At 51.5% G+C, this 26,528-nt stretch overlaps 1 protein-coding gene across 2 annotated transcripts in view; it reads right to left on the bottom strand.

The window, feature by feature from the left end:
• The window catches only part of APPL1 (adaptor protein, phosphotyrosine interacting with PH domain and leucine zipper 1), a 251,911-nt gene that overhangs the window by 149,743 nt on the left and 75,640 nt on the right, over nucleotides 1-26,528 (bottom strand). For both annotated transcript variants that reach the window (XM_085624666.1, XM_085624667.1), the window contains exons 6-7: nucleotides 13,523-13,564; nucleotides 10,354-10,412 (exon numbers count right to left, since the gene is read on the bottom strand). In XM_085624666.1, coding sequence (XP_085480792.1) covers nucleotides 10,354-10,412; nucleotides 13,523-13,564 — 101 coding nt within the window. The remainder of the gene's footprint in view (nucleotides 1-10,353; nucleotides 10,413-13,522; nucleotides 13,565-26,528) is intronic.

Here is a 26,528-nt window from a genome sequence, read left to right as displayed (position 1 = left end):
GCATGAGGGATGGATATGGCCTGGCCATCGGATGTGAGCAGGGAGCAGTGCTGTGTGCATGCCGTGCTGAGCCAGCCCCACACCTGTGACACCCACGTCTACTGGCACATGGGCAGAGTGAGGTGTGTACCCGCAGTTGGCAATGCCATGTGATTGTCCTGTACCTGTGTGTGTCTGTGTACTCTGCTGAGGTAGCATCAGTGTGCTGGGGCAGGTGACTGCTGTGAGGTGCTGTACATAATCCTGGTGTAGCCTGTGAGGCACAGTGTGATCCCTGGTCAGTGAGTGTGTGGTACCCCTCATGCCACCCGTGTGCTTCCACTGGCACGTAGTGCATTTGGCCTTCCACAGTGGATAATGTCCCTATGACAAAGGTGCAATTAGTTGCATGCATACCATGGCCTGTTCATAATGAGGATTGTTCTATATGTGTGTCTCTGTGTCTTTGCTCATGTGGATTAATGTATTCTCTCTTTTGCATCCTCACAGGTAGGCGCCATTGCCAAGGGGGAGATCTGGAGGGAAGCCGTCAGTGCCGTGAGGGGTACAGAGGGTCGGAGGCGGAGCCTGTCTCAGGTGAGGAAACGCTGGCAGGACATCCGGTGCTGGACGAGGAGGATTGCACGGCTCCTGCTGGGGGACTCACCTGAGAGCCGTAAGAACCGTGGCCGCCGTCGTCTGACCCACATCCAGAAGCGTGTGCTGGCGGTGGTCTTCCCCGATATGGACAGGCGCCTACAGGAGAGGCAGCAGCAGGAAGGGGGTAGGTACATGTGTGTCAGTTGTGTGTCCCCAGCCAATGTAAGTGTGCAGTTGCATGGATACACTGCCAGGGTTTGATTGTGCAGTGCGTCAACTTCTCCACAAAGTAGCACAGTGCTGTTCTCACTCCCTCCCTTCCCCTCCTTGCAATGTGTTCCCTGGTCTGTCGCCACTCTTGCACAAGGTTATTTATGCAGGCAGTTCATGCAGGTGCCCTATGCTATCAGCATCATGTGTGGGGGTGATGTGCCACAGGTATGGGGACCTTGCGTGTGCCATGGCCAATTTCAGTCATTGTGGTGTCCATGTCACTTGGCACTGATTGTGAATCACGACATAGGGGTGTGTCTCCAAAATGTACAGCCTTCCAGCATGCATGTCCAATTGTGTGCCCTCTGACATGATGTGCCTGAGTGGGAGGCCTGCTAAGTGCAGGGACGGTTGCTTAATTTGCAGTCATGTCCATCCTGGACCATGGAGGAGTGTGGGCACTACTGTGCCCTGGGGCACCTCTTCCTAGGTATCATGTGCGTCATCCAACAATATGGCCATTCACTGTGTCTTTGCCATGGGTTGCGTAGGGTGGCATTGTACCCTGGGCTCAACTGTTAGGACCTACAGGTTGCTACATGTGTCCACTGTACAGGGGGACCCATTTTGCTTGTGCATACTCACAGTGGGCATTACCTGTGTGTGTTGTTGAGACAATCTGATGATGTTTGCCTGTCAATGATGTGTGGACATGGCCACCAGGGGCTGTGTGTTTACAGTCATGAATTAGTGGAGGCCATGTGTTTCCATCCCAGAGTAAGAGGTGTACATACTTTCTCCGTCTCAATGAGATTGTCTCAGGTGTGGGTGGTTTGTGCGTACAAGGCCTACATGTCAGAAGCTTCATCCTCCTTGCTGGGTTTAGCCTGTGTGTGATGTTTGACTGGACATACGCTCAAGGTGCAGTGACCCTGTCATGTGTGGCCTGGTTTCATGTATTGCCTTTGCAGCATGCGGCAAGAGTAAATGGATATGATTCATGCTCATCCCTTTTTGACGACGCAGTGTGGTGCAGGTGCTGTGCACATTTGTCCCCAGAGGCTGACTCCTCTCTAAAATTTCAGGTGCAGTGATTTGCTGTTGTGTCATGATCTCCATTGTGTCTCAGTGGCATGGTGGGTAGAAAAACTGTGTGTTCCATGGCCTACATGTGTACATTGTTTTGTAGGTGTTACTCCTGTTGCTTTTCAGGCTATGCAATGTGACCTATGTATATTTGACTCATGTGACATAAGTGTACAGGTGTCTGATTTTCTCCTGTCTCTTCACCTTGCCCACAGCATCGCCGGGGGACACGGAAGGAGACACTAGCACGGACCGGGAGGAGAGATTGAGCACCAGTACCAGCAGTGCTGTCCTGTCTGGCACATGGAGTGGCACGGAGGCCGAAGGGAGTGAGGCGGAGGACCTGTTGACTGCCAACACAGACTATGACGCAGACGGGTCCGAGGCTGAGCTCCCAGAGGTGGCGGAGTCTGCCCCCCCAGCTGATGGCAGCCCTCCACATCCCCCCGCCACCTCAGGTTCCATCACCGGCCTCCCACATGCTCGTGGCCCTTCCCTCCGTGCTCGGTCCCCACATGTCTCCTTCCTGCCAGGCACCGCACCCCCTGCCCCTGTCACCACTGCTGCGGTGAGTGCGGAGTCTGTGGACATCCTGAGGCAGTTGCAGGTTGGTCAGACTGCGATGCTAAATGTCCTCCATGCCCACACCCAGGTGCTGACCCAGATGGAGGCATACATGGAGGGCATGTCGGCTGCGCAGTCTGACCAACGGCAGTTGCTGAGGTCCATAGACTCCACACTGACTGCAGCACTGGATCTCCTGCAGCGCTGCGTAACACCCCCTACCCCTGCCCCATCCACAATTCCCACTCCCGTGCCTGTCCCACGCACATCCAGACGTCAGCGTGCACGCACCCCAACAGACACAGGCACCACACCACCAGGGAAGTCGAAGCGCACACCTCCTGTCACGCACACACAGGGTGAGGAAGGCACACCCACTGGGTCGGGGGGGAAACGTAGAACACGCAGCCACAGTGGGAGTCCGCATTCCACACAACCCACTCCCTCCAAATCCACTCCCCTTAGCTCTCCTGGCCAACAGTCAGTGACAGCATCATCCACTGCGAGTGTGCCCCCCAGCCCCAGGATGACACCACCCCGCAAGCGGTGGAGGCGGGACCCGGCCAGGGGAGTTGAGTCCCCCACCCTGTCCACACCCTCCCCCAGTGGCGCTGCGACCCATCCCTTTGCCCCCCCCCCCTCCTTGGGGCCTGTGGTTGGATTGGGTACGGGGGAGTCGCTGGGGGAACTTGCCGACGTGTGCAGCGCCATTCTGTCCTCCACCTTTGGCGCTGGCACCCCCCCTGTGGCAGATTCATCCCTCCCTGCACCCACAACACCTACCCTTTCCCCTCCTGTCCCTGCGGTGCCTGTTTCCACCCTCCCCCCTGATGCCCCCTCTTCTGTGGATGAAATGGACTTGTGAACTGTGCAGGCAAGCTAGGGGACACACGTCCCGATGTGTACCCCCCCCCCGGACATTGCTGCTGGGCTGGCCCATGGCCCTTGTACATAGTGGACATTTTCTCTGATATATTTTCCTGCTGAATAAAGCCTTTTCTTTTTGTTTTGCACACTGATGCTTTCCTGGACTTGCTGTTGGTGCTGGTGCTCCCTGCGTTGGGGTGGTGATAATGTGTTAGGGGTCTGTGAAATGTTGGAGTGTGCTGCTCATGGGGTGTACCCTGCCATCTGCGTGCCATCACAAAGGTCTCTGCAAATGGTATTTGGTCATGTTTGCTCTCACTGTATGGTGACATTGTCCCAAGGTGTGTTCCGTCCTCTGTGGCCCAGGCCATTTTTCCTGCAGGGTGTCTCCCAAATGCTGTGCTGTGCTGTGTCTACATTTCCTGGATGTGTGAGGGTTGCCTTTCAATATAGCCATGCTGGCTCAGCGATGGCTCCGCCTGCATCTGGGGTATCACCCTTGTAGGTCACTGAACTTGTTGATGGGGTATATTGTCCGATGTCTGGGCACTGCTGGGAGTGATAGGTACACACCCCTCCTGTGTCTGGGCACTGCTGGGAGTGATAGGCACACACCCCTCCTGTGTCTGGGCACTGCTGGGAGGACCCTGCACCCACCCCTCCTGTGTCTGGGCACTGCTGGGAGGACCCTGCACCCACCCCTCCTGTGTCTGGGCACTGCTGGGGGTGTTTTGCACACCCCATTCTTATAGCAGGTTCGGTGCGTACATGCACGGGTGGGGGTTTGGTGCGTACATACACGGGTGGGGGTTCGGTCCGTACATACACGGGTGGGGGTTCGGGGCGTACATACTCTGCTGGGGTGGGGGTTCGGTGCGTACATACACGGGTGGTGGTTCGGTGCGTACATACACGGCTGGGGTGGGGGTTTGGTGCGTACATACACGGCTGGTGTGGTGGTTTGGTGCGTACATACACGGGTGGGCGTTTGGTGCGTACATACACGGGTGGGGGTTTGGTGCGTACATACACGGCTGGGGTGGGGGTTCGGTCCGTACATACACGGGTGGGGGTTCGGTGCGTACATACACGGCTGGGGTGGGGGTTTGGTGCGTACATACACGGCTGGTGTGGTGGTTTGGTGCGTACATACACGGGTGGGCGTTTGGTGCGTACATACACGGGTGGTGGTTTGGTGCGTACATACACGGCTGGGGTGGTGGTTTGGTGCGTACATACACGGGTGGTGGTTTGGTGCGTACATACACGGCTGGGGTGGGGTTTCGGTCCGTACATACACGGGTGGGGGTTCGGGGCGTACATACTCTGCTGGGGTGGGGGTTCGGTCCGTACATACACGGGTGGTGGTTCGGTGCGTACATACACGGCTGGGGTGGGGGTTTGGTGCGTACATACACGGCTGGGGTGGGGGTTCGGTCCGTACATACACGGGTGGGGGTTCGGGGCGTACATACTCTGCTGGGGTGGGGGTTCGGGGGCGTACATACACGGGTGGTGGTTCGGTGCGTACATACACGGGTGGTGGTTCGGTGCGTACATACACGGCTGGGGTGGGGGTTTGGTGCGTACATACACGGCTGGTGTGGTGGTTTGGTGCGTACATACACGGGTGGGGGTTTGGTGCGTACATACACGGCTGGGGGTTCGGGGCGTACATACCAGGGTGGGGTGGGGGTTCGGGGCGTACATGCACGGGTGGCGCTTGGGTGCGTACATACACGGGTGGGGGTTCGGGGCGTACATACCAGGGTGGGGTGGGGGTTCGGGGCGTACATACACGGGTGGCGCTTGGGTGCGTACATACACGGGTGGCGGTTCGGGGCGTACATACACGGGTGGGGGTTCGGGGCGTACATACACGAGTGGGGTGGGGTTTCGGTCCGTACATACACGGGTGGGGGTTCGGGGCGTACATACTCTGCTGGGGTGGGGGTTCGGTCCGTACATACACGGGTGGTGGTTCGGTGCGTACATACACGGCTGGGGTGGGGGTTTGGTGCGTACATACACGGCTGGTGGTTCGGTGCGTACATACACGGCTGGGGTGGGGGTTTGGTGCGTACATACACGGCTGGTGGTTCGGTGCGTACATACACGGCTGGGGTGGGGGTTTGGTGCGTACATACACGGCTGGTGGTTCGGTGCGTACATACACGGCTGGGGGGGGGTTCGGGGGCGTACATACACGGGTGGTGGTTTGGTGCGTACATACACGGCTGGGGTGGGGGTTCGGTCCGTACATACACGGGTGGGGGTTCGGGGCGTACATACTCTGCTGGGGTGGGGGTTCGGTCCGTACATACACGGGTGGGGGTTCGGGGCGTACATACTCTGCTGGGGTGTGTGTTAGGTGCGTACATACACGGGTGGGGGTTTGGTGCGTACATACACGGCTGGTGGTTCGGTGCGTACATACACGGCTGGGGGGGGTTAGGGGGCGTACATACACGGGTGGTGGTTTGGTGCGTACATACACGGCTGGGGTGGGGGTTCGGTCCGTACATACACGGGTGGGGGTTCGGGGCGTACATACTCTGCTGGGGTGGGGGTTCGGGGGCGTACATACACGGGTGGTGGTTCGGTGCGTACATACACGGGTGGTGGTTCGGTGCGTACATACACGGCTGGGGTGGGGGTTTGGTGCGTACATACACGGCTGGTGTGGTGGTTTGGTGCGTACATACACGGGTGGGGGTTTGGTGCGTACATACACGGCTGGGGGTTCGGGGCGTACATACCAGGGTGGGGTGGGGGTTCGGGGCGTACATGCACGGGTGGCGCTTGGGTGCGTACATACACGGGTGGGGGTTCGGGGCGTACATACCAGGGTGGGGTGGGGGTTCGGGGCGTACATACACGGGTGGCGCTTGGGTGCGTACATACACGGGTGGCGGTTCGGGGCGTACATACACGGGTGGGGGTTCGGGGCGTACATACACGAGTGGGGGTTCGGGGCGTACATGCACGGGTGGGGGTACGGGCCGTACTTCCACGGGTGGGGGTACGGTCCGTACATACCCCTGCCCACGCTCTGCGTGCCTGGGTACGGGCCGTACCCATGCCTTTGGTGTGTGGGTACGGTGCGTCCCACCATTGTTGCGGGCCGTGGGGTCCGCACCGTACACAGGCCTTGGGGGCGTGGCTACGGGTCGTACCACGCGTACCCCTACATGACCCCAGCAATGCTGGTACGAGCTGTACCAAGGCCTTTCTGACGTGGGTACGGGCCGTACCGCTATTGTTGGAGTGACGTAGGGGGACGCGTGGTACGTTCCGTACCCACGCTCTTGCGGCCTGGGTAGGGTACGTACCGGTTCGCGTGACCATCCACTTCCGTTGTGGCGGACGCTTGCGTTGCTGGCCTTGCCCCCACCCCCTGGAAGTGACCAGGCCCTGATGGTCAGGTATGTCCAGGCCATGTGTGATTTGGTACCATGTGTTGGTGTTGTGTGTCCTGCCCCTGCCCCCCCCTTTGCCCCTGGTTGTTGTGCTGACCTTCTGCGGCGTCTGCGTCGGTTCCTGTACGCCAGGTGGACTGCTAGGAGGGCAGGGATGGCACGTAGGTTCGGGTCCATGTCTGTTCGTCGCGTCCAGCTGCTCCTTGCGTGTGTCGTCCTGATTTCCCGGCAGTTTTTGGCAGCCGGTAAATATTTTCCGTGCGGGATGACGTCGGTTCGAATCGTACTTCCTGGTTCGTGAAACGTAGGCTGGATGCGTACCGACGTCACGTCGGCTCCTTTCAGGATCGGAATTGTGTTTAGTTTCTGTTCGGTCGGTGTTTTGTTCGAATCGTACGGAAATGGTGTTTCCGTATGAATCGTACTTGCATTTTCGGATGGATTTCGCACCGGGTACGAGTCGGACGGAGAAAAGGCTCCGTCCGACGGTTCGTACCCGGTTTTTACCGGATCGGAATTGGCACCTAAATGTTCTGCCTAGACAAACCCGAAGGATGTTAGATAGCAGGAAAAAACACAGTCTGGTATGATGATCTGAGAAACCCTCGCTTCCAACTGGCAAGATGGGTACAGAGATCAAAAATGCTCTCCTGAGCGAGAGGGTGAATTTGGAGGAGGGGCAGACAGCCTTTAATCATTTTTTACCATTATTTCCCTAAAACGCTTTCAAATCCATGGAGTCAAAGCAGTTCAACATGTGAAATAACAACACAAGTAAGTCTGTTGATATTTCAGTTTTTGTTTTACTTATTTACACCGTAAAAATAGCACATATTTTGTATCCCTTTTTTACTGAAAATACAGGCATCACAGTCTACTTATTTACCATTATGTCTTCTGTCATATTTGAACTAGTGGGTCTGTAGACTTTCCCTTGTGTTTTCTTGCTCCAATCGTCCAAATATGAGATCCTTGGCAAAACACTTTCTTTGCGTTAAATCATGCGCCATTGCAAAAACTGGAAGTGCTTAAAAACAGGATGAACTACAAGTTTAAGGACTGTAAAGAAAACTTGACATTTAAACATAGTTGGTATCTTTGCTAATGGTCCTTCTCATTATTTTCTTTCCATTGCTGGAAAAGGCAACAACTCGATCAAAAGCTGGCTATTATTGCCTTCTACATTTTAGATCGAGCCTGTGATTTGCTATCTGGCATGTTACCACCCTAAAAATGAGATGTTTTAAAATACAACTTTCAATAAAACTTCTTTTAATGTTGGCTCCAAATGCCGTCTTTCAGGTCTGGATTCCTCTATTTCGCTCTCTTGCACACACCATGTACTTCGCTTTTGTAAATGATTGGAAGACTTTTGGTAAATTAAGTACAGCCGAAAAAAGCATGAGTAATGTACCAAAGCATCAGCTAAATGAAGAGTAAATATTTGCATAATTATGCTCTGCTCCCCACAGCAAATTCATTTCGCTGGGTAAAATATTCAGATGTTAATATATAAGTAACCCACAGCACCATCATCAGAAATCAGGAAATGCAGGAAGGAGAAGTGATGAAATGTCATGGTGAGATTTTCCTTCTATGCTCCAAGGGTGTGAATTTTAATCCAAGTCCCGATCTGTCTGAATCACCCTTCTTCTATTTAGGAAACAGATGAAGACTCATTTCTTAAAGTACCGCGTTGTTATAACATAATGTCTATACTAGTAAACCCACCGAAGGAGATAACCAACTGCCACTGCCTTGTATTTCCCCACCTGCTTACTCCTCTGCTCTCATTCCCTGCACCGCCCTCCCCTGCAATTCTTACACCTTCTCTCTCTTCCATAATCAGCAGCATCAATCCCTATTTCCCAGTATATACTTCTATTTCCCCCATCTCTCAGCTTAACCAGATAACCATTCCACAATTTAACCTTCTCCCCATATCCCCTCCTTTGCCACCCTCACCCACCACCCCGTAATCCCCTCCCTTGACCCAGCACCTCTGCCCCTCCCTTCAATGTAATCTCATCCATAATATATACCGCGCTGTTGCTTTGTAGCTATGTTTGCGCTATATGTGAAATTATCAAAAATAGATTTAATTTCTTGAAAGGGTATTGACATATTTTATTAAATAGAGATGATAAATATTAAAAGGAATGACAACTGTTGAATCAAGCCTGTCCAAAGCAAAGACCATTGACTACTCCTTCAATAAACATAGAACGCAGAAGTAAAACACTGTCCACAGAGGCCCCTGTATCTTAAGAGTGCTCAGACAGAATTCCCATGAGAGAGTATGAGCGACAAATATGCAAAATTCAGTTCCATATATGTCTGCATGAAGAGACTAATGACCATTTACAAAACTATTTGAAATTTTCATAGACACAGTAGTTCATGTGAGGTACACTTATGACTTGCATTTTCTTCCTCGGGTGTTAGAAGTTATAAGGCTATAAGTTATTAATTATACTGCAGTAAAATTCCACTCTACTTTTGACTAGTTAGCCAACATCACTATTTTATAAACATGCTCAAATCCTACAAATGGAATTGTGCAGTGCTTTCACTCCCAAAGTGTTTCCCTCTCCCTGATCTCATATTTAAACAATTTGTCTTTGCATAATGATTATGAATCGTGATACAGGTCTCTTTTGTAATGTGCACAGTTTGCATTGCTTTCTTGAATGTGAAAATTTTAAATTTCTTTGCAATCTGGACATTTTGCACACTGAACCGCATTTGTTGGTCGGTCCAGTTTTAAGTGTCATGCATGTGTATTTGCTCTACATTTGTAAATGCTTTAGTACACTGCTCAGGACTTTTGATAAGGTGTAATATTGAGAAACTACATGGTTCACCTTGATATGCTTAGCCAATAGCCTTATCTTTTTCTTCTTAGGTTACCTCACAATAGGACACACAACACGGATGACAAATCATACTTATTTAACTATGTAGCTGTTTCAAAATAGCCCTAAAAGCGTGCAATTAGAATTTAACAGCTAAACAGAGCTCGTTTTCCCCAAACCACCCACAAACACCCTCCCCAAAGTCAAAATAATTACTTCATATACATTGCTGTGTCCAAACAAACTACAACTGTACCAATTCCATTTTCCTAAGCACCAAATTCAAACACTGCCATCAGCCCCCTTATTACGTCAGCTGCAAGAATCTGGAAAATCCCCACCATGGACCAAGACTGAAAAAGTTGTACTATTTTCAAAGCCATCAACTTCCTGCAATTACTAATAACCACACTTCAATAAAAAAAAAGACAGCCATAATTTCTACTCTGCAGCGTGACCTACTAAAAAATGCCATCATTACAACTCAGCAATTGCTTTTTTTGAATTAATGTTTATATTGCAATATGCAAATAATTCATATTAAGGAGCTTTTCCGTTTCCACTGGTACTGATAGGCTGTCAGCGAATATCTGGTGCAGAAGAATGATTTGTAGATAATTAATGCTAAATGTATAGTGTAAGCAACAGAGAACCAAGGACACTGAAAAAAAAAAACAAATGGTTCGCCTTTCGGTGTCCGTGTAGTGATCTTTATTTCTCAGAGGGGACAATGATCTTCCCACTGTAAAAAAGTTAAGCATCAAAATTACCTTTTCATTTTCTCTTTTTTTTGACAGTCGGCTGTATCTGTTGATGGCAATATCATGATCTAAAAAAACAAAAAATAATGTTCAGAGAATCACTGGCTCAATGGAATTTGAAAAAATTATTCTAGGCTTGCTGTATTTTTATTGTGCCAATTCGCCAGTAACTGCTACAGACAAATGCTTGTGGTCAGTTTAATAAATATAGGGTGTGTTGGTCTTTTTTAACCCTATTAGTGTGGGCTAATGCCCCCACTCCCTTCCCAATGTGTCCCCGGCCACCGGCCAACACTGTTTGCACACAAGTAAGGTACTATTTCTATCAGGAGACTTGAGAGAATGCTGGGTGGTAGGAAGTGTGTGGCTTTCCGCAGATTCCAAAACTTTCCATCACAGAAATGTGAGTAAAATTGTTTTTTTATTCAAAGTATGAGGTTTGCAAGGGATTCTGGGTAAATTAACCTGGGAGAGCCACACAAGTAACCACATCCTGGATTCCCTAGGTGTCTAGTTAAAAAAAATTAACAGGTTTGTTAGGTATTTCTAGTTGTCGGTTAGCTAGGGCCCAAAATCCACAGCTACCCAAATTGCAAAAAAGGATCAAGTTTCAGTGGAAAAAGTTGACATGTTCATGTTGAGTTGTGGGCCATTCCTTGTCACAGGGTCTAGGCCCATCCAAAAAGATTTACCTTTTTTATTGAGAGAATTGAGGAAATGCTGGGTGGTGCAGATTCCAGAACGTCTCATCACAAAAATGTGAGGAAATTGTGAGCTTTTAGCCATAGTTTGAGGTTTGCAAGAGCATCTGGGTAAAGAAACCTGTTGAGAGCCACGTAATTCATGCCACCTTGGACTATCCCAGATGTCTAGCTTTCAGAAATGTGCAGCTTTGATAGGTTTCCCTAGGTGCCAACGATGCTAGGGTCCAAAATCCAATCGTTTTCCTGTGGCGAGCACTACGCCCACCCACACAAGTGAGATTACCTATTTTATCAGGAAAGCTGGTTGGTAGGAAATTTGTGTCTGCCTGCAGATTCTTTAACTTTCAATCACACAAATGAGAGAAAAATGTGTGTTTTTTAGCCAAAGTTTAAGAATCACAAGAGCTTCTGGGGAAAAAAAACAGATGTGAGATACGCAAGTCACACCACCTTGGACTCTAACGAGTGTCTAATATTCAGAAATGTGCAGGTTTGGTAGCTTTCCATAGGTGCCGGGTGAGCCTAGGGCCTAAATTCACAGCTAACCAAATAGCAAAAAAGGGCCTGTTTTCAGTGGAAAAAGTTGATGTGTCCATGTTCAACTTTGGGCCTTTTCCTGTTGCAGAAGCTAGGCCAACCCACACAATAAAGGGGCCATTTTTATCGAGAGATGTGAGTGAATGGTGGGTGGTATAAAATTTGTGGATAGCCGCAGATTCCCAAACTTCCCGCTTAGAAATATGAGGAAAATGTGAGTTTTAAGCAGTTTGAGGTTTGCAAGGATTTCAGGCTAAAAACGACTCCTCACACCCAGAGAAGTCACATCACCCTGGACATCCCCTAGGAGTCTAATTTTCAGAAATGTCTGGGTATGAGAGGTAAACTTAGTGACGGCTGAGCTAGAGCCCAAAATCCGCAGCTATTCACTTTGTAAAAAACAAATCATGGATTCTGATGGGTAAAATATGATGACTCAATGTGACGTGTTGGGAAGGATTTTCGCCCAGTCACATAAGTGAGGTACCACGTTTATTGGGAGACTTGGGAATACAGGATAGTAGAACATCTGTTATTACCAATTAGATTTCTCTGCATGTGTGCCTTCCAAATATAAACCTTTGTGTAAGAAAGAAGATACTTTGCAAAATGGCCTCTGAATCAGATGCTAGAGTGGAAATTCATAGATGTGCAAATAACCATTGTTCCTAAACTCAGCCTTCTTCAAAAACACATAGGTTTCCTTAAAACCCATTTTCCAGTCTTTATATTTTACCATATGAATTGCTCTATACTTGGTACACAATGAAAAACCAATCTAAGGTGCGGCTCAGTTGTTGGTTTTGGGTACCTCAGGTGCTTGGAGAACCTACAAACCCCACATATCCCAGCAACCAAAAGGTTTAGCGGACGTACCAGTGTATTGCTTTTAGAGACAAGAAATTACAAATTAGAAAGTTCCTACAAATGGCTGTTCTTAACTAATTATTTTTCATATTTTTTTAATTCAATACATAGTTTGCTTGGGAAAACCTTGAGAGATCGACACATTGCTGAAATCAGAATTTTACCTGCTTTTCAGAAACGTATAACTTTCTGGGTTTCACACCTGTTTCCACCACAAACTGGAAGTAGGTTGAAAGCACAAACATTAGGGCTACTTCTTAGATAAATGCGGAAACTGTGGTTAAAAAAAAATGTTTTTTAGATACAGCTCTTCATGTTCCTGAGAGCTGGGAAGATGGTGATTGTAGCACAGCAAACATTTCATTGATGCCATTTTTAGGGGGAAAAACCCAAACACTTTTTGGAGGAGCACTTTTTCCCCAAAAACACAAAATGTAGCTATATTTTGGCTGTTTTATTTGTCTAGTACAGGTCAATTCACAATCCCTGGGTGACTTTAGAATCTCTATGATGTTGGGAAAAAGAATGCAACTTTGATGTGGATACCTTATGTGGAAAACGAAAACGTTAAATGGAAGGCCAAGCGTAAAGTAGCCCAAATAGTAAAAAAAAAAAAAAAGGGCTAAGCAATGGGGTGGAAAGCCTCCCAGTTGAAGGGTTAATATTGGTCGTAGGATGTGGAGTAAACTAAAACTATGCATTGGTAAACTACAGCTCATTTGACTTGCCATTCGGATTATTTGAATTTAAATGTAATCCCACTTGTTAGAATGCAACATCACTCTCATAATGTGGAACTTGCTGTTTAGTTTGGAGGGAACAATCACCGACAAAACTAAAATTGCATGCAGAAATTTGGTTAGCAAGTTCAAACCTAGCAGTCTTTCTAGGCTCAATGGCAAGTGCATACAAAATGTATCAAATAAATTGTTGCAAGTATTCAGATTTTCATACAAATGGTGCAAATAATAAAACGCCATAACCTTTGTAAAGTTTTATGTAACATCAGAAAGGCTGAAAAAAACTTTGCAACTTCTCACATTCTTAATTATATTTTTTAATATACTTACCATAACTTGCAATCTGGAAAACTTCTTTTAGAGTCAATATTTCTGTAACAACATATTGATACAAAATAATCAGTAAAAAGTAGTTAAGAATTATATTCATAAGTAGGTTTAACGATGATAATTTGCCTAACTCCACATTTAAGTAGTGAGTGATTACCTCAAATTAAGGGTTTCGGAACTATGAGTTCAATAAGAAAGCACCATATTTAAATAGTGATCATATATAAAAAGATTTCCAAACCAAGAAGATACTTGTGGGAGAGGTAGAACAGCCACCTTACTCCTATTTGTCATACATCTATATTTCCAGGGCTGGGCTTTCATTTTGCAGGCTAATGGGTTTTTGGAGTTATAGTTTTGGTGCGGTTCTATTCAACCAAGTGGACCAACCCTCTTCTTAACAATTATAACAGAAAAGACCCAGGCTACGAACACAAAGGAGCTTTTGACCACGAAGAGCTAGGGAGCAGCCCTAGGACGAAGCATATCAAGTGGCCTGCACGCAGGCTTCTCCATAAATAAAACAGATGGTAAGACACAAACACCACCATTAACATTTTTATGTAAGCAAATATGAGGACAGCATGTATAAGATAGATTGTATTGTAATTGCATGAATATAGCGCTTACTACCCCTCACGAGGCATCGAATACCTTTTTCGATGAGCAGCATGCTACTCCAGAACTCAAAAAGGATTATTGGTGAATTAGTATCGGGAAATATGAAATTAATTTGAGTGGTGGAAATGTTAGTCAGTTATTTGGATTGAAAAGGATAGTGGAGGGATAGAAGAGAGAAGGGTCTAGAAAGCGTTTTTTTTTTTTAAGTTCATAGCAGCAGGAGGAGATTTGGGATGAATAAAAAGGAGGTGGAGGGGGAAGAGTCAGAGGAAAGGCTTATTTAGGAGATCTGAATAGTAAAAGAGGTATGAGACAATGCACGGAGGAAAGGGTCTAGAAAGGGTTTGTGAAAGGTTGGCCTGATATATGCTGTCCACTAGTTATAGTGGGCACCTTGTATCAGTCCAAACAACCCTTTATTGGTTATAGGTTAAAGACAACCTTTAGGGGCGTGGCTTGGCGCGCGACTAAGATGGTCGCAGCCCTGTAGAGCTCCGTCGTGTTGGTGCCCTTATCCTGGGATTTCTCCTGCAGGGGGACCCCCCTGGGTGCTGTGGGCTGTGGCGGGGGCGGCTCGTTCACCCCCCAACACATCGGCGTGACAATCGGCACGCGTGGGCATTGTGAGGGCGGCGGGGGACGCCTGCAAGCTACGGCCGGCAGTCCCGGAGTGAGGCTGGAGCTCGGCGCCCGGCAGCGAGCCCGACTGGACACCGCGGCTTGGTGAAGGCCCACTGGGCCGCGGCAGTTACAGCGCCGGAGATCGGGATCCGGAGGTAACACAGAGGCTCCGTAGGGGTGCCAGTGCGGTGCACATGCTGTGATGAGCCGGCACTGAGGAACCGCGCAGAGGAGTAGGAGTCCAGCGCTGACGGTGTGCACGGCGGGAAGCCCTGGAAGACGGACGACCTGACCGGCTGCGGCGAGAGCGGGGTGGGCTTGACGACCCAGTGGGAGCCATCCTGCGACCCGGAGCCCACCGAGGCGCGATCGCATTGCAGTGAAGGGGGAGGCGCTCCCCGCTGCGACCCCCGGCTGCCCGTGGTGATCTATGGCGCAAGGTAACGGGAAGGCCGGGGAGTGAGACGCCGCCCGGGGCCCGCAGATAGCGGGGCTTCCGCTGCTGCCCCGCTGTGTGTCCTGGGAGTGCGACGCCTTGCCCTGAGGAACCACGCGGAGGAACAGGTGTCCGGCGCCGACGGTGTGGACGCTGGACAACTCTGAGAGGCGGACGATCTGGCCGGCTGCGGAGAGAGCGGAGTGGGCCTGACACCCCAGCGGGAGCCACCCTGCGGTCCAGAGCCCGCCGAGGCGAGATCACGTTGCTGTGGAGGAGGAGGTGGCCCCCGTTGCGACACCCGGCTGCCTGCGGAGGACTATTATGAAGGTAACGGGAGTACCGGGGAGTGAGACGCCGCCCGGGGCCCGCTGATAGCGGTTCTTCCACTGCTGCCCACGCTGCGTGTTCAGGGAGTGCGGCGCCTCGCACGGGGTCGTTGCTGGGAGCCACCTGACGGTGCACAGGCGCTTGACTACCGACGTGGAGGCCCACACGTGAGAGTCTGCGTGGGAGTGTAGTGAGTGAATTCACGATGCTGCGGAGGGACAGCTGGCTTGGACTGGACAGGACTTGGTCACTGGTCGCGTAGACTGCGGGCGGATGCCCACTGCGCAGCAACTGGTCATGGGTCGGCTGCGCAATGCCCAGAGGGATGGCCAGCCACCGGCGGCCGGCCCGGGCCGGGCTGCGGCGCCCGGAGACTCTGGCCCGGCTCCACAAACTGAGCTACTGGCGGCTAAACTGGACTCTGTGCTGGCCGCGGTGGAGCGGATAGGATCCTCGCTCGAGCAAACGAGATCTTCCTTAGAGGCCCGCATTGACAAAGTCACCGTTGACTTCACGTTGCTCCACGCGGATCATCGCAAACTGGCGGACAAGGTGACGCTACAGGGGCAGACTCTGCAAGACGTGCGGCCGGTCGTGGCCACTCACACGGCCACCCTCCAGGACCTGCTTGACCGCGTCCATGCTCTGGAGGATCGCGTGGACGATGCCGAAGGACGTTCACGGCACAGCAATGTGCGCGTGGTGGGCCTGCCGGAGGGGGAGGAGGGGCGGCAGCCGGAACACTACGAGGAGGAATGGCTGCGCGGCCTGATCGGCCCCGAGAAGCTTTCGCCGCACTTTGTAGTGGAGCGGGCCCACAGGGTACCAGCGCGGAGGCCCGGCCCCGGGTCTCGACCTCGGCCCTTCCTGTTTAAGCTCCTTAACTACCGGGATAGGGATGTGGTGCTCCGGGAGACCCGGCGACTTGGTAGCATCGCTGTTGGCAATGGACAGGTACAATTCTTCCCGGACTATACTGCCCTGGTGCAGAAGCGCCGCAGCAACTATCTGGCGGTCAAGCGTCGCCTGCGTGAGTTGGAGATATCATACGCCCTTTTGTTTCCTTCCCGTCTGCGGGTGGTCACCGCCGACGGCACTCGCTTCTTCGATGCACCATCTGAGGTTTGGGACTGGTTGGAGGACACTGGGCGCAGCGATGGCCGGCGGCCGCCGGATGCGGAAGCGGCTCCGCGGCGTCGCAGGAGATCTCGGCAGCGCAGGGGGAGAGGACACCGGCGAGAGGAGGGACGTACCCTGGGAGTGGCCCCTAGCCCGGAGAGGAGCAGAATGGAACGGCAAGAGGCGCTGGAAGCGGTGGCCACTCTTGGGTCCCCGGACAGCAGGAGTGGGGAAATTACCCGGGAGCAGGGTGGACTGGTGGCCAGCGGCTCCTCTTCCCCGTCCACTGTAATATCGGATGACCAGCTGCTGCCGCTGGTCACCCCACAGACATCGGACCATGTCATGTAGGACATGGGTGGTGGGGAGGTTGGGGTCATCGCCAAAGGTACTCCCCAGCTCTGGGCCCTGACTCGTGTGGGCTGATGCCGCTTGGCCCGGGCCTGTGGTGTGGAGGGGGTGATGGGGGGTGGATGGGAGGGGGGGCCTGTTGTCGGGGTATTTGGGGGGGTTGGCGGGGAGGATGAGATTAGGAAGAGGCGACCGGGCTTGTGTTTCTCTCTAGTGGGGTGCGCACCTGTTGTACTGGACGCTCCCGACTGCGGGCATATGTTGTGGAGACCGCGCGCTCCTCCGGCTCACATTGCGCCCTGCGCAGGGGAGACCCTTGCACCGCATATACACAGGCACCTTTACAGGGGACCACACACGCACAGCGACCACCACTCGCCCGCCCCATCAGCCACAATTAAGCTCAGTTTAATATTGTGAGCGTTGCTTCATGGTTTGGACGAACACCTGCAGAGGGGTTTGCCCTGATGGTTACTTTGGCCTGTTTGGTCTGGTTTTGTATTTGATTGTACGTTTACATGATGTTGTTCTAATTGGTTATCAATGCAGCTCCCTATGTAATCTAGTGACGGCCCTCTGCCTCCCGCTCTGGGGCGGTGTCCCTGGCCCCGGTCGCAGATCTCCACTTTGGATCTACCCATGGCTGTTACCAATGTAGTCACGTGGAATGTCCGAGGTATGCACACGCCGGCGCGTTGGTACTCGGTCTATGCATACATGCAGCGACACGCAGTGGCCATAGCTCTCCTGCAGGAAACACATATGACGCCGAGGGAACTGGACAGACTGCGCATGCGCTGGAGGGGACAGGTGTACGGCACCACATGCTCGGCGCACGCTAGAGGCACGCTGATATGGGTGAGGGCGGGTACCCCATTTGTTTGTTTGGAGGTGCTGGTGGACCCGGAGGGGAGGTATACCCTGGTACACGGGAAGATTGATGGGCAACAGGTACTGCTGGGGTCCCTTTATGCGCCAAATGTAGAACAGCCCTCTTACCTGGCCGGGCTGTCGACGGCGCTGGCGCCGTACGCTGGCCTTCCCTGGCTCTTGGGAGGAGATTTTAATTCCGTCCTAGATGTGCACTTAGACCGGTCCTTCCCACCCCTGCGGAGCACACAGGTGGGGTCGAATGCTAGGGCCCTGGCCGCCTGGCTATCGCAGTGGACCCTGACTGACCTGTGGCGGAGCATGCACCCCGGCGACCGCGTCTACTCATTCTATTCAGCGGTTCACGGCCTCCATGTTCGGTTGGACAGGGTGGTGGGTACCCAATCGGTGCTTCCGTGGGTGGTTCGGGCGGAGTATATGGGCAGGACGCACTCGGACCATAACCCCCTCATCCTGGGACTTCGGTGGCGACCGGATAGACCTCCGGTTCCGACCTGGCGCCTTCAGACGGTGGCTTTGGAGGACTCGGAGTTTCGTGCCTCCCTGGGTACGGCGATCGAACAATACTTTGACTTAAATGAGGGCACTACGGACAGTGAGTTGTTGGAATGGGACGCCCATATGGTGTATATTAGGGGGCACTGCTTGGGTGCGACGTGGAATATTCGTAGGCAGTTGGCGCGAACTCTTGCCGACCTGGAATCCCGCCTCCTCACGTGTGAATTGCCTGGGGAGGGTGGCGGTGCAGGCTCAAGTGACTTATTGGAGCTCAGGGCACGCCATGCCGAACTTCTAGACCGGCTGCGCTGCCTTAATTATGCGGCTCACTCGGCTAGGGTGCACGCTACGTCGGATAGGGCCGGGCGGCTCCTGGCCTGGCTGATTCGGCAGGAGACCACGCGGGCCCCTATAGGTGCCATTGCTGGCCCTGATGGTACGCTTGTCCATACCCAATGGGAAATTCATCAAGCATTCACGGCGTACTATACCTCTCTGTACCGGTCAACTGGAAGGAGAAGAGAGTGTGACTTGGATGAATTTTTGGGCAGTGTAGTACTGCCCGTGGTGCCGGAGGAGCACCATGATCTTCTGGAGGGCCCCCCCACGGTGGAAGAGATAGGAGATGCTGTCTCCTCGCTGGCGACGGGCAGGGCGCCGGGGCCGGATGGGCTCCCGGCGGAATACTATAAGGCCTACCGGGAGTCCCTGATACCAAAGCTCCACAGCCTCTACTTAACAGCTCTGGAGAACGGCACGTTACCGGAGTCGATGAAGGAGGCCTATCTGATTTCCCTGCTTAAGCCGGGCCGCGATGCCACCCAGCTGGGGTCTTACCGCCCGCTCGCCCTGCTCAATACAGACTATAAAATTCTGGGGAAGATACTGGCGGAGAGGCTGGCGCCGGTGGTGCCTGCGCTGGTACACGGTGACCAAAACGGCTTCGTGCCTAAACGCAGCACCTCTCTCAATTTGAGGCGGTTCTTTCGAGTCATGGCGGAGAGCACCCGCCTCTGGCCCCGGGCAGGATGTCTGATTTTAGACCTGGAGAAGGCCTTTGATAGCCTGGAATGGGGGTACCTGGTGACTACACTGTCGCGCTTCGGGATGGGGCTCGGCTTTCTCCAGCTGGCGGCTCTCCTGTATAAGGGTCCGACGGTGAGAGTGCGTACTGGCCCGTATGTTTCGGAACCCATTAAGGTAGGACGCGGCACCAGGCAGGGCTGCCCGTTGTCGCCCCTCCTGTTTGCGCTCGCAATGGAGCCATTGGCGGCGACGCTTCGTAGGGACCTGGCAGATGGCATTCCGCTGGGGGATGCGGTGCACCAGGTATCCCTTTATGCGGATGACCTCCTAGTTTTTGTTAGGGATGTGTCTTCTATCCCTGTGGCCCTGGAACGTGTCTTGTCCACTTTTGAACAGCTCTCGGGGCTCCGGGTGAATGCGGCCAAATCCTGCCTCTATGCATTTCGGGACGACACTCAGGATCCCGCTAACCAGCTTGGTGGGTACGAGTGCAGTGGCAACCGGACACCTTTCGTTACTTGGGAGTCCAGATCTATCGCCGGCCAGAGGACCTGGTGGAGGGTAACCTGGGGCGAACCGTGACGGCGCTTCGGGCTCAGATGGTATTCTGGAGTACGCTAGCCCTGTCTGTCACTGGCCGAATAGCGCTGGTCAAGATGGTAGTGCTGCCTCGGTTGTTGTACTACTTTGCCAATCTGCCGCTGTACTTACCGGCATCTTTCTTCACAGGCCTCATGCGCTCCCTCTGGGATTTTGTCTGGGGAGCGGCACGCCATAGGGTCGCGTTGCCCAAGCTATGCCTTCCCGTTGGCCAGGGCGGGCTTGCAATGCCCTGTCTTGAACACTACTATTTGGCGGCGCAGTTGCAATGGGTAGCCCGGTGGCTGGCGGACAGATGTCGGGAGGATACTGCAACAGCGGAGAGTCCTCCGATGGCAGTGGCGGAGCTTCTGCGGATCTTTCACCCGACGACGGGTGCTTCACGGCCAGCACCGGTGCTGTTAGCGGTGGCGTGCAAATGCTACCGCAGAAGCCTCCGGCTCACCAGTGCCAGGATCCCCTATGCCCCAGCTATGCCCCTGGAGGGTTCCCCTTGCGGCCGGGACACACTCGGGGCCGCGGAGCTGAGGGACTGGCATGCGGTGGATATCCACACGTTGGAGGATCTCTACCGGGAGGGAGAATTCTTGTCGTTCGCGGCCCTTGCGGAGGAGACGGGGCTAGCGCAGGGCCAGTTCCTCCGCCATCGGGCCCTGGTAGAGACGCTCACAGGGCATTGGGGAGACCTACGGGAGGAGCCGGAACAACACTTGGTGATGCAGTACCTCCATGTCTTGGGCCGCGGGGGACACCTGATCAGGTGGTTTGCTGCGGCACTACGCGCGCATGCTGTGCCAAGTCTGGGTGCACTACGCGAGAAATGGGAGGGAGACCTCGCCCGCCCCATGGCAGACAATGAATGGGACAGGGTGTTGCAAGGGCCGAGGAGGGTACCTAGAAATATGAGACTCCGACAAATACAGTTCTTCGTCTTGCATAGGGCCTACCTAACGCCTGCCACCATTAATAGGTATTTCCACCGTGTGGATGCCAGCTGCCCCCGTTGTGCGGAAGCTGATGCTGATCTGCTTCACATGCTGTGGGGCTGCCCGGAACTGAGTGCATACTGGCAGGCGATACACGGGATGCTCCGTCGGTGTACGGGACGGGAGATCCTCCCTGAGTGGCCTACTTACCTGTTGCACCTCTTTCATAGGTCGCCCCCGGTCAAGGTAGCATCTCGTTTTATAGACCTGGGGATCATAGTGGCAAAGCGACTCATCACTAAACGCTGGAAAGCAGACGCTGCACCACACGTGCGGGCGTGGCGCGGCTCTTTTCTAGTCTGGGCCAAGGCGGAGGAGGTGGCACTTCGGAGAGAGGAAACGCTGGGCCTCCGGATGACACCGATCGCATCCCAATGGGGAGAGATGCTGCAGGTCCTGTTACAATCTGATGGGGTGACTCTGGCTGGGGTCGAGGGTGAGCTGCAGGGCCCGTGTTAGCTGCAGGGAGGTGGTCCGATCTGACGGGGTGCCGCAGCGCTGGGGCTGATTTGCTTGGATTCTGGCAACCCTGCGCGTCGCAGCCCGGACGTTAATACACATGACGTTCCTGGGGTGGGGGCCGGAGGAGGGACTCGACGGGAGGGGGGTTTGAGGGAGAAGGACGCCTAGAATTAAGACAGGAGAGCTGCTGTTAGATGTTGTTTTCGTTGTTCTGTGGCAAGAAGGACAGTTCCCCAGTTGCAGTGCGGGTGCACAAAGCTGTTTGATTATTGATCAAGGGGTACACTGGGCAGCATACGTCTATGGTGAATAAGGCGGTGACTTGCTACCCTCAGCTGACACAGTGACTGCAACATCACGCGTGATGGTAGTTGTTATTACAGACTCACGGGTCACAACTTTAGTCCATACTGAATGCCCCTCAATTGGTGTAAAGTGTTATGCTTATATGAGACATGCTCTGAGTCCTTACTGTGTATTAGTTGTAATTATGCTCTTTGCCACTCTGTACTACATTGTATAATTTTCTTGCTGCAACATTTTAAAACTCAATAAACAGATTTCTAAATAAATAGGTTAAAGACAACCTTTATTGAAAGCTATCCTAGTGGTAGCTATGGAGAGCAGCCTTCAGGCTAAGTCCTGAAGAAATGTAAAGCAGCTTGTTTTACCAGTCTATAATCTCTTGAGTGCCTAAATGAATGACATTCACACCAGGTATATATATAAAATATATGTATTTATTACTAAACACACCCTCCTAGTCTCTTTATGAGACTAGAGGTCAAAACACATAAGTTACACTTCAATAATCACTGTAAAATAGCACAAATACACGTCAGGCCCTAAGGGCGAGCCAAACCATATACTAAAATAGTGGTATAAGAACCACGACTTAACTAGACACAAGGCCTAGAGCCTGTAGAATCGCTGGCACCCCAAGGAACCACCCAAGGTAGTGACACAGGGTACCCACGGGGCAGCCGCGAGCTCCCGTTAGCTTCTATGGGGAAAGGCGCGGTTAGATTTTTAAAGATTAGGGACACTTAGAAATGAGTCAGGACCAAACCCTTTTGGACTTAGGAAGTTCTAGGACTAGCACCTACGGGGGCCCCGGAGTACTCATGTTACCTCACCCAGGGAAGCCGGGTGCATAGGTGTCTTTTGGTGTCGGGTCGCGTCGTCGATTTCAATGGGAGCTGGCGAAGAAGTGCTGCTGCCGTGATGATGCGAAGTGTCCGAAGAGATCCAAGCCTGGATCGAAGATGAGAAGAACCTGAAAGCAGAGGGGACAGAGTCTGGGTCACTAGCCAGTGACCAGGAAGGTGATAGGCAGATGCCCACCGATGTCGGGTGATTTCAGGTGAAGGAGGTGAAGCGTGACTCTTCAGCCACGAGGACCAGGAGGCGTCGAGGACGACCAGGAGCTGGATTCGAGCTGTCCCGCGAAGGATGTCGAGTGCTGCAGCGTCGGTAACCGGATTGGACACAACAAGCCTTGGCAACAGCAACCCACGCAGGAAGTGAAGAAATGCTTCGGTGCAGACCAGCAAGGTCTGAGGTACTCACCACTTGGATGGGAGTCAGGGCACGTCTGGAGCAACCAGGGAAGCCCAAGGAAAGTCAAAGTTACCCCCTCAGTGACCCACCAGTCAACGGACCAGGGATCGCGAAGGGACCTCGAGACAAAACACAAAATGGGGGCCCACGGGTCACTCGGGGTGACTAGGCCGACAGTCTTCAGTGGATTCAGTGCTCGAGGTGGGGGATGCAAGTGAGTCCATGCACGACTTCAAGAGATGTCGAGAAGTCAATGAGCTTGCAGAAATGCACGGTGACCAGGTGTTCCGGTTCCACGCTACTCACGAGGGCTGCGGGTCTCAGCTTTGCTGGGGACTCGGGACGGCCTCTGAGATGTCTGGAAATCCTCTTCCTGGGCTGCAAATACTTCGGAGTCCGGCGGGAGCTTCGATGATGCAGACCGGCAAAATGCTTCGTTGGTGCCTGCCAATCAGGGGAGTCACTCCTTGACCCCAAGGGAGATTTCTTCAGTCGTCTGGTCTTTAGCAGCGCATCGAAGGTCCAGGATTCGGCTTCAGAGTTTCGTCCAGGGTAATCTAAAGTTCTGGTTACAGAGGTTCCTTTCTTATACCTAAGGAAGGGGTTGGACTAGCTCTGGGGACCCACCTATAGGAGGGTACACCCATTTCCTTAGTCCAGTTTCGCGCCAGAGCAGGGGCTGGAAGCCCCTGAACTGGTTTGAGCTGAACTATGCACAGGGACACCAAAGGTGCCCCCAGTGCAGGACTTCAAAGCACTCAGAGAGTGCTCCCACCCAGCCCCAATACACATAAGCCTGTCTGGGAGGTGGTTACACCTCCCTGTGACAGGAAACCTATTGTCCAGGCCTCCCCTGCCGGAGTTTCGGTCAGCAGCAGGAGGCCAGACCCGTGTCTGTGGCTGCAGCATCCATTTTGTGATGCCAGGGCTCTATTAGGATTCTACCGGGTAGACCAGTACAGTCATGTCTCTCCCTCTAGAAGGGTGTGATCATACTCCCACACCAGTTACTGGTGTGGGGGTATGATTCCAAGGTGTTTGACACCAAACACGACAGGTTTCCGTGCAGCCAGTCCAAAGTTAACATTTACAGTTTGGTTATAATGCACTTAAGAGTATATGGTCAGGCTGCACTACAAACAGCATCAGAGAAGGGTCTCCGAACGCTGCAGAGGGGCTCTGCTCATGCATGGGCACCCTCTCACATAAGAACCAAGCACTCTGCCTTCAGGATTGATAAGGCCTGCCATAGGAGTGACTTATAGGTTTATATGTGTGTATATGTGTAGTGATATAGGTAACCTATATCACAGTAAGGGGTGCATGCACCACCTTACCCAGGCTGCAGTAGCAGACCTGTGGTGCCATTTTGGGTGGCTTTCCAGGGGTGGCATAATACATGCTTCAGCCCCTGCTAGGCCTCTGGGGTACCTATGCCCTGTGTACATAGTATAGCATATACTAGGGACTTATAAGGGTACCTCAGATCCAATCTGTAATGTACCTAAAGTACATGCAATCAATCTAGAGAGGAAGCAGCTAGGCTGGGGCCCTGAATAGCAGGGTCCCAGCCAGACTTAAGAAAAAAACAGTGAAACACCAGCAAAAAGTGGGGGTATACATGTGAAGCAGGTCCTACTCTCCTACAGGGTTAATTTGGGGATCATAGTAGTGGAATGGGGTTTGGGATGAGTGAGAGAGCGGAGGAAGATAAAATATAGAGAGAGGTATAGGGTGAGAAATAGGGTGCTGCATTGGAAAGAATAGTAGAATGAGGTTTTGTAATGAGTCAGATAGTTAAAGTAGAGAATATACTGAGAGGTATAGGGTGAGAAAAATGGTAGTGCATTGGAGAGAGTAGCAAAATAAGGTTTGAGATGAGTCAGAGTGAAGGTAGAGGATATATTGTGAGAGGTATAGGGTGAGATGTAGGGTAGGTCGTTGGAGATGCTGAATTAGAAGCAAAGTAATAAATATAAAGATACATAAGTACATAGAAGGTATATTTGTATAAGGAAGGTAATATATGTAGATTAAAGTTGTAATTAATAAACTCAGACTTTCAAGTGTTGCTGTACTTTAAGCTAATTTATGTATTTATTTTTTTGTAATTCAGCAGTGAAACAATTTTAGATAAATGGTTATGATAAAAGATTTACTTATTTATGCAGTCAACTATATACATGTTAAACATTGAATATTATAATTATAAGTAATATGTACATTTGTAAAGCAGAACTAACGAATATCTATATATTTAAAAACAGAATTATTATACATGTTTATACAAAGCAATACACATATGTAGTTACAAATCTATAGTCCAAATAAATGCTTAGATACAGAGGGATATGCTGCATATTTATGTTTGAGTATGGTGGTTATGTGGGAAAGAGCCAACTATTGAGTAGTCTTCTGGAGATAAGGTAGTTATCGGCTGCTTGAACAGAGAAGGATGTGCCACCTATGTTTTTTTTCGTGTATGCGGGGATTTTGAGGCGAGGTGCCATTCTAGAGTGGACGTTCCTTTTGTTGAATGTATTTGGTGATCTCATTCCTGATGAAGAGAGGTCCTGCTCCATATATCGCTTTGTGGGTGATACAAAGCAGCTTGAATGTGCATGATCTGGCACTTTGTAATCAATGTAGGGTCTTCAAGGCAGGGTACATGTGGGCTTGTGGCTTTATATTTAAGAATAGTCTGGCAGCAGAGTTCTGAATCCTTTGTAGACTTTTCATAGTTGTTAAAGGTGATCCGTGGTAGAGCTTATAGGCGTAATCGAGTTTAGACAGAACAAGAGTGATAGTAGACTGGACATTGTGTGGAAATCCCAGGTGGGGGAATATGCGTCAAAGAGTTTTTATAGTAACAAAGCTTGATCTTGCTAGTTTGTCCACTTGGGCATTCATTGATAGCTTGGAGTCCATGGTAATTCTGAGGTTTCTTACTTCCATTGATACTTCAGGTGGTGTTCCCAGATCATCAGGCCAGGTGGTGAGTGGGTCATAATTTTTCCAATCCCCACACAGGAGTATTTCAGTTTTGGAAGCATTCAATTTGAGATGGCTCCATGTCATTCACTGATCCATAGCTCTGAGACAACTGAAAATTAGGAGTTCCCAATGTCTTTGGGGCTTTCCAGTTTAAGGATTATTTGTGTGTCATCTGCATAGTTATAGCATGTGAGGTGAAACTGATTGATCAGTGATTGTAACAACTTCATGTAAATGTTGAAATGCATGGGTGGGTTGGGGCACCTCAGCTATTGTGAAGTACGGTTTGGAAGAGAAAGGGGGTGTATGGATGACATTAAAACTGTTGTGAAGGGAGGATGTGATCCAGTCTAGAGCAGTCCCCTCTATGCTGGCTTCCCAGAGTCTTTATATTAGTGTCATGGTCAACCATGTCAAAGGTAGCTGAGAGGTCCAAGAGACATAGTGCGGCAACCCCATTCCGGTCAAGTGAGTTCTTAAGGTCATCCCAGATGGCAACGAGGGCAGATTC

Source organism: Triturus cristatus, chromosome 9 (assembly GCF_964204655.1).
Source record: "Triturus cristatus chromosome 9, aTriCri1.1, whole genome shotgun sequence".
In the NCBI taxonomy this organism is placed as follows: domain Eukaryota; kingdom Metazoa; phylum Chordata; class Amphibia; order Caudata; family Salamandridae; genus Triturus; species Triturus cristatus.
Note: the sequence above shows the minus strand (reverse complement) of the source record. Positions and strands in the feature narration are given on the sequence as shown.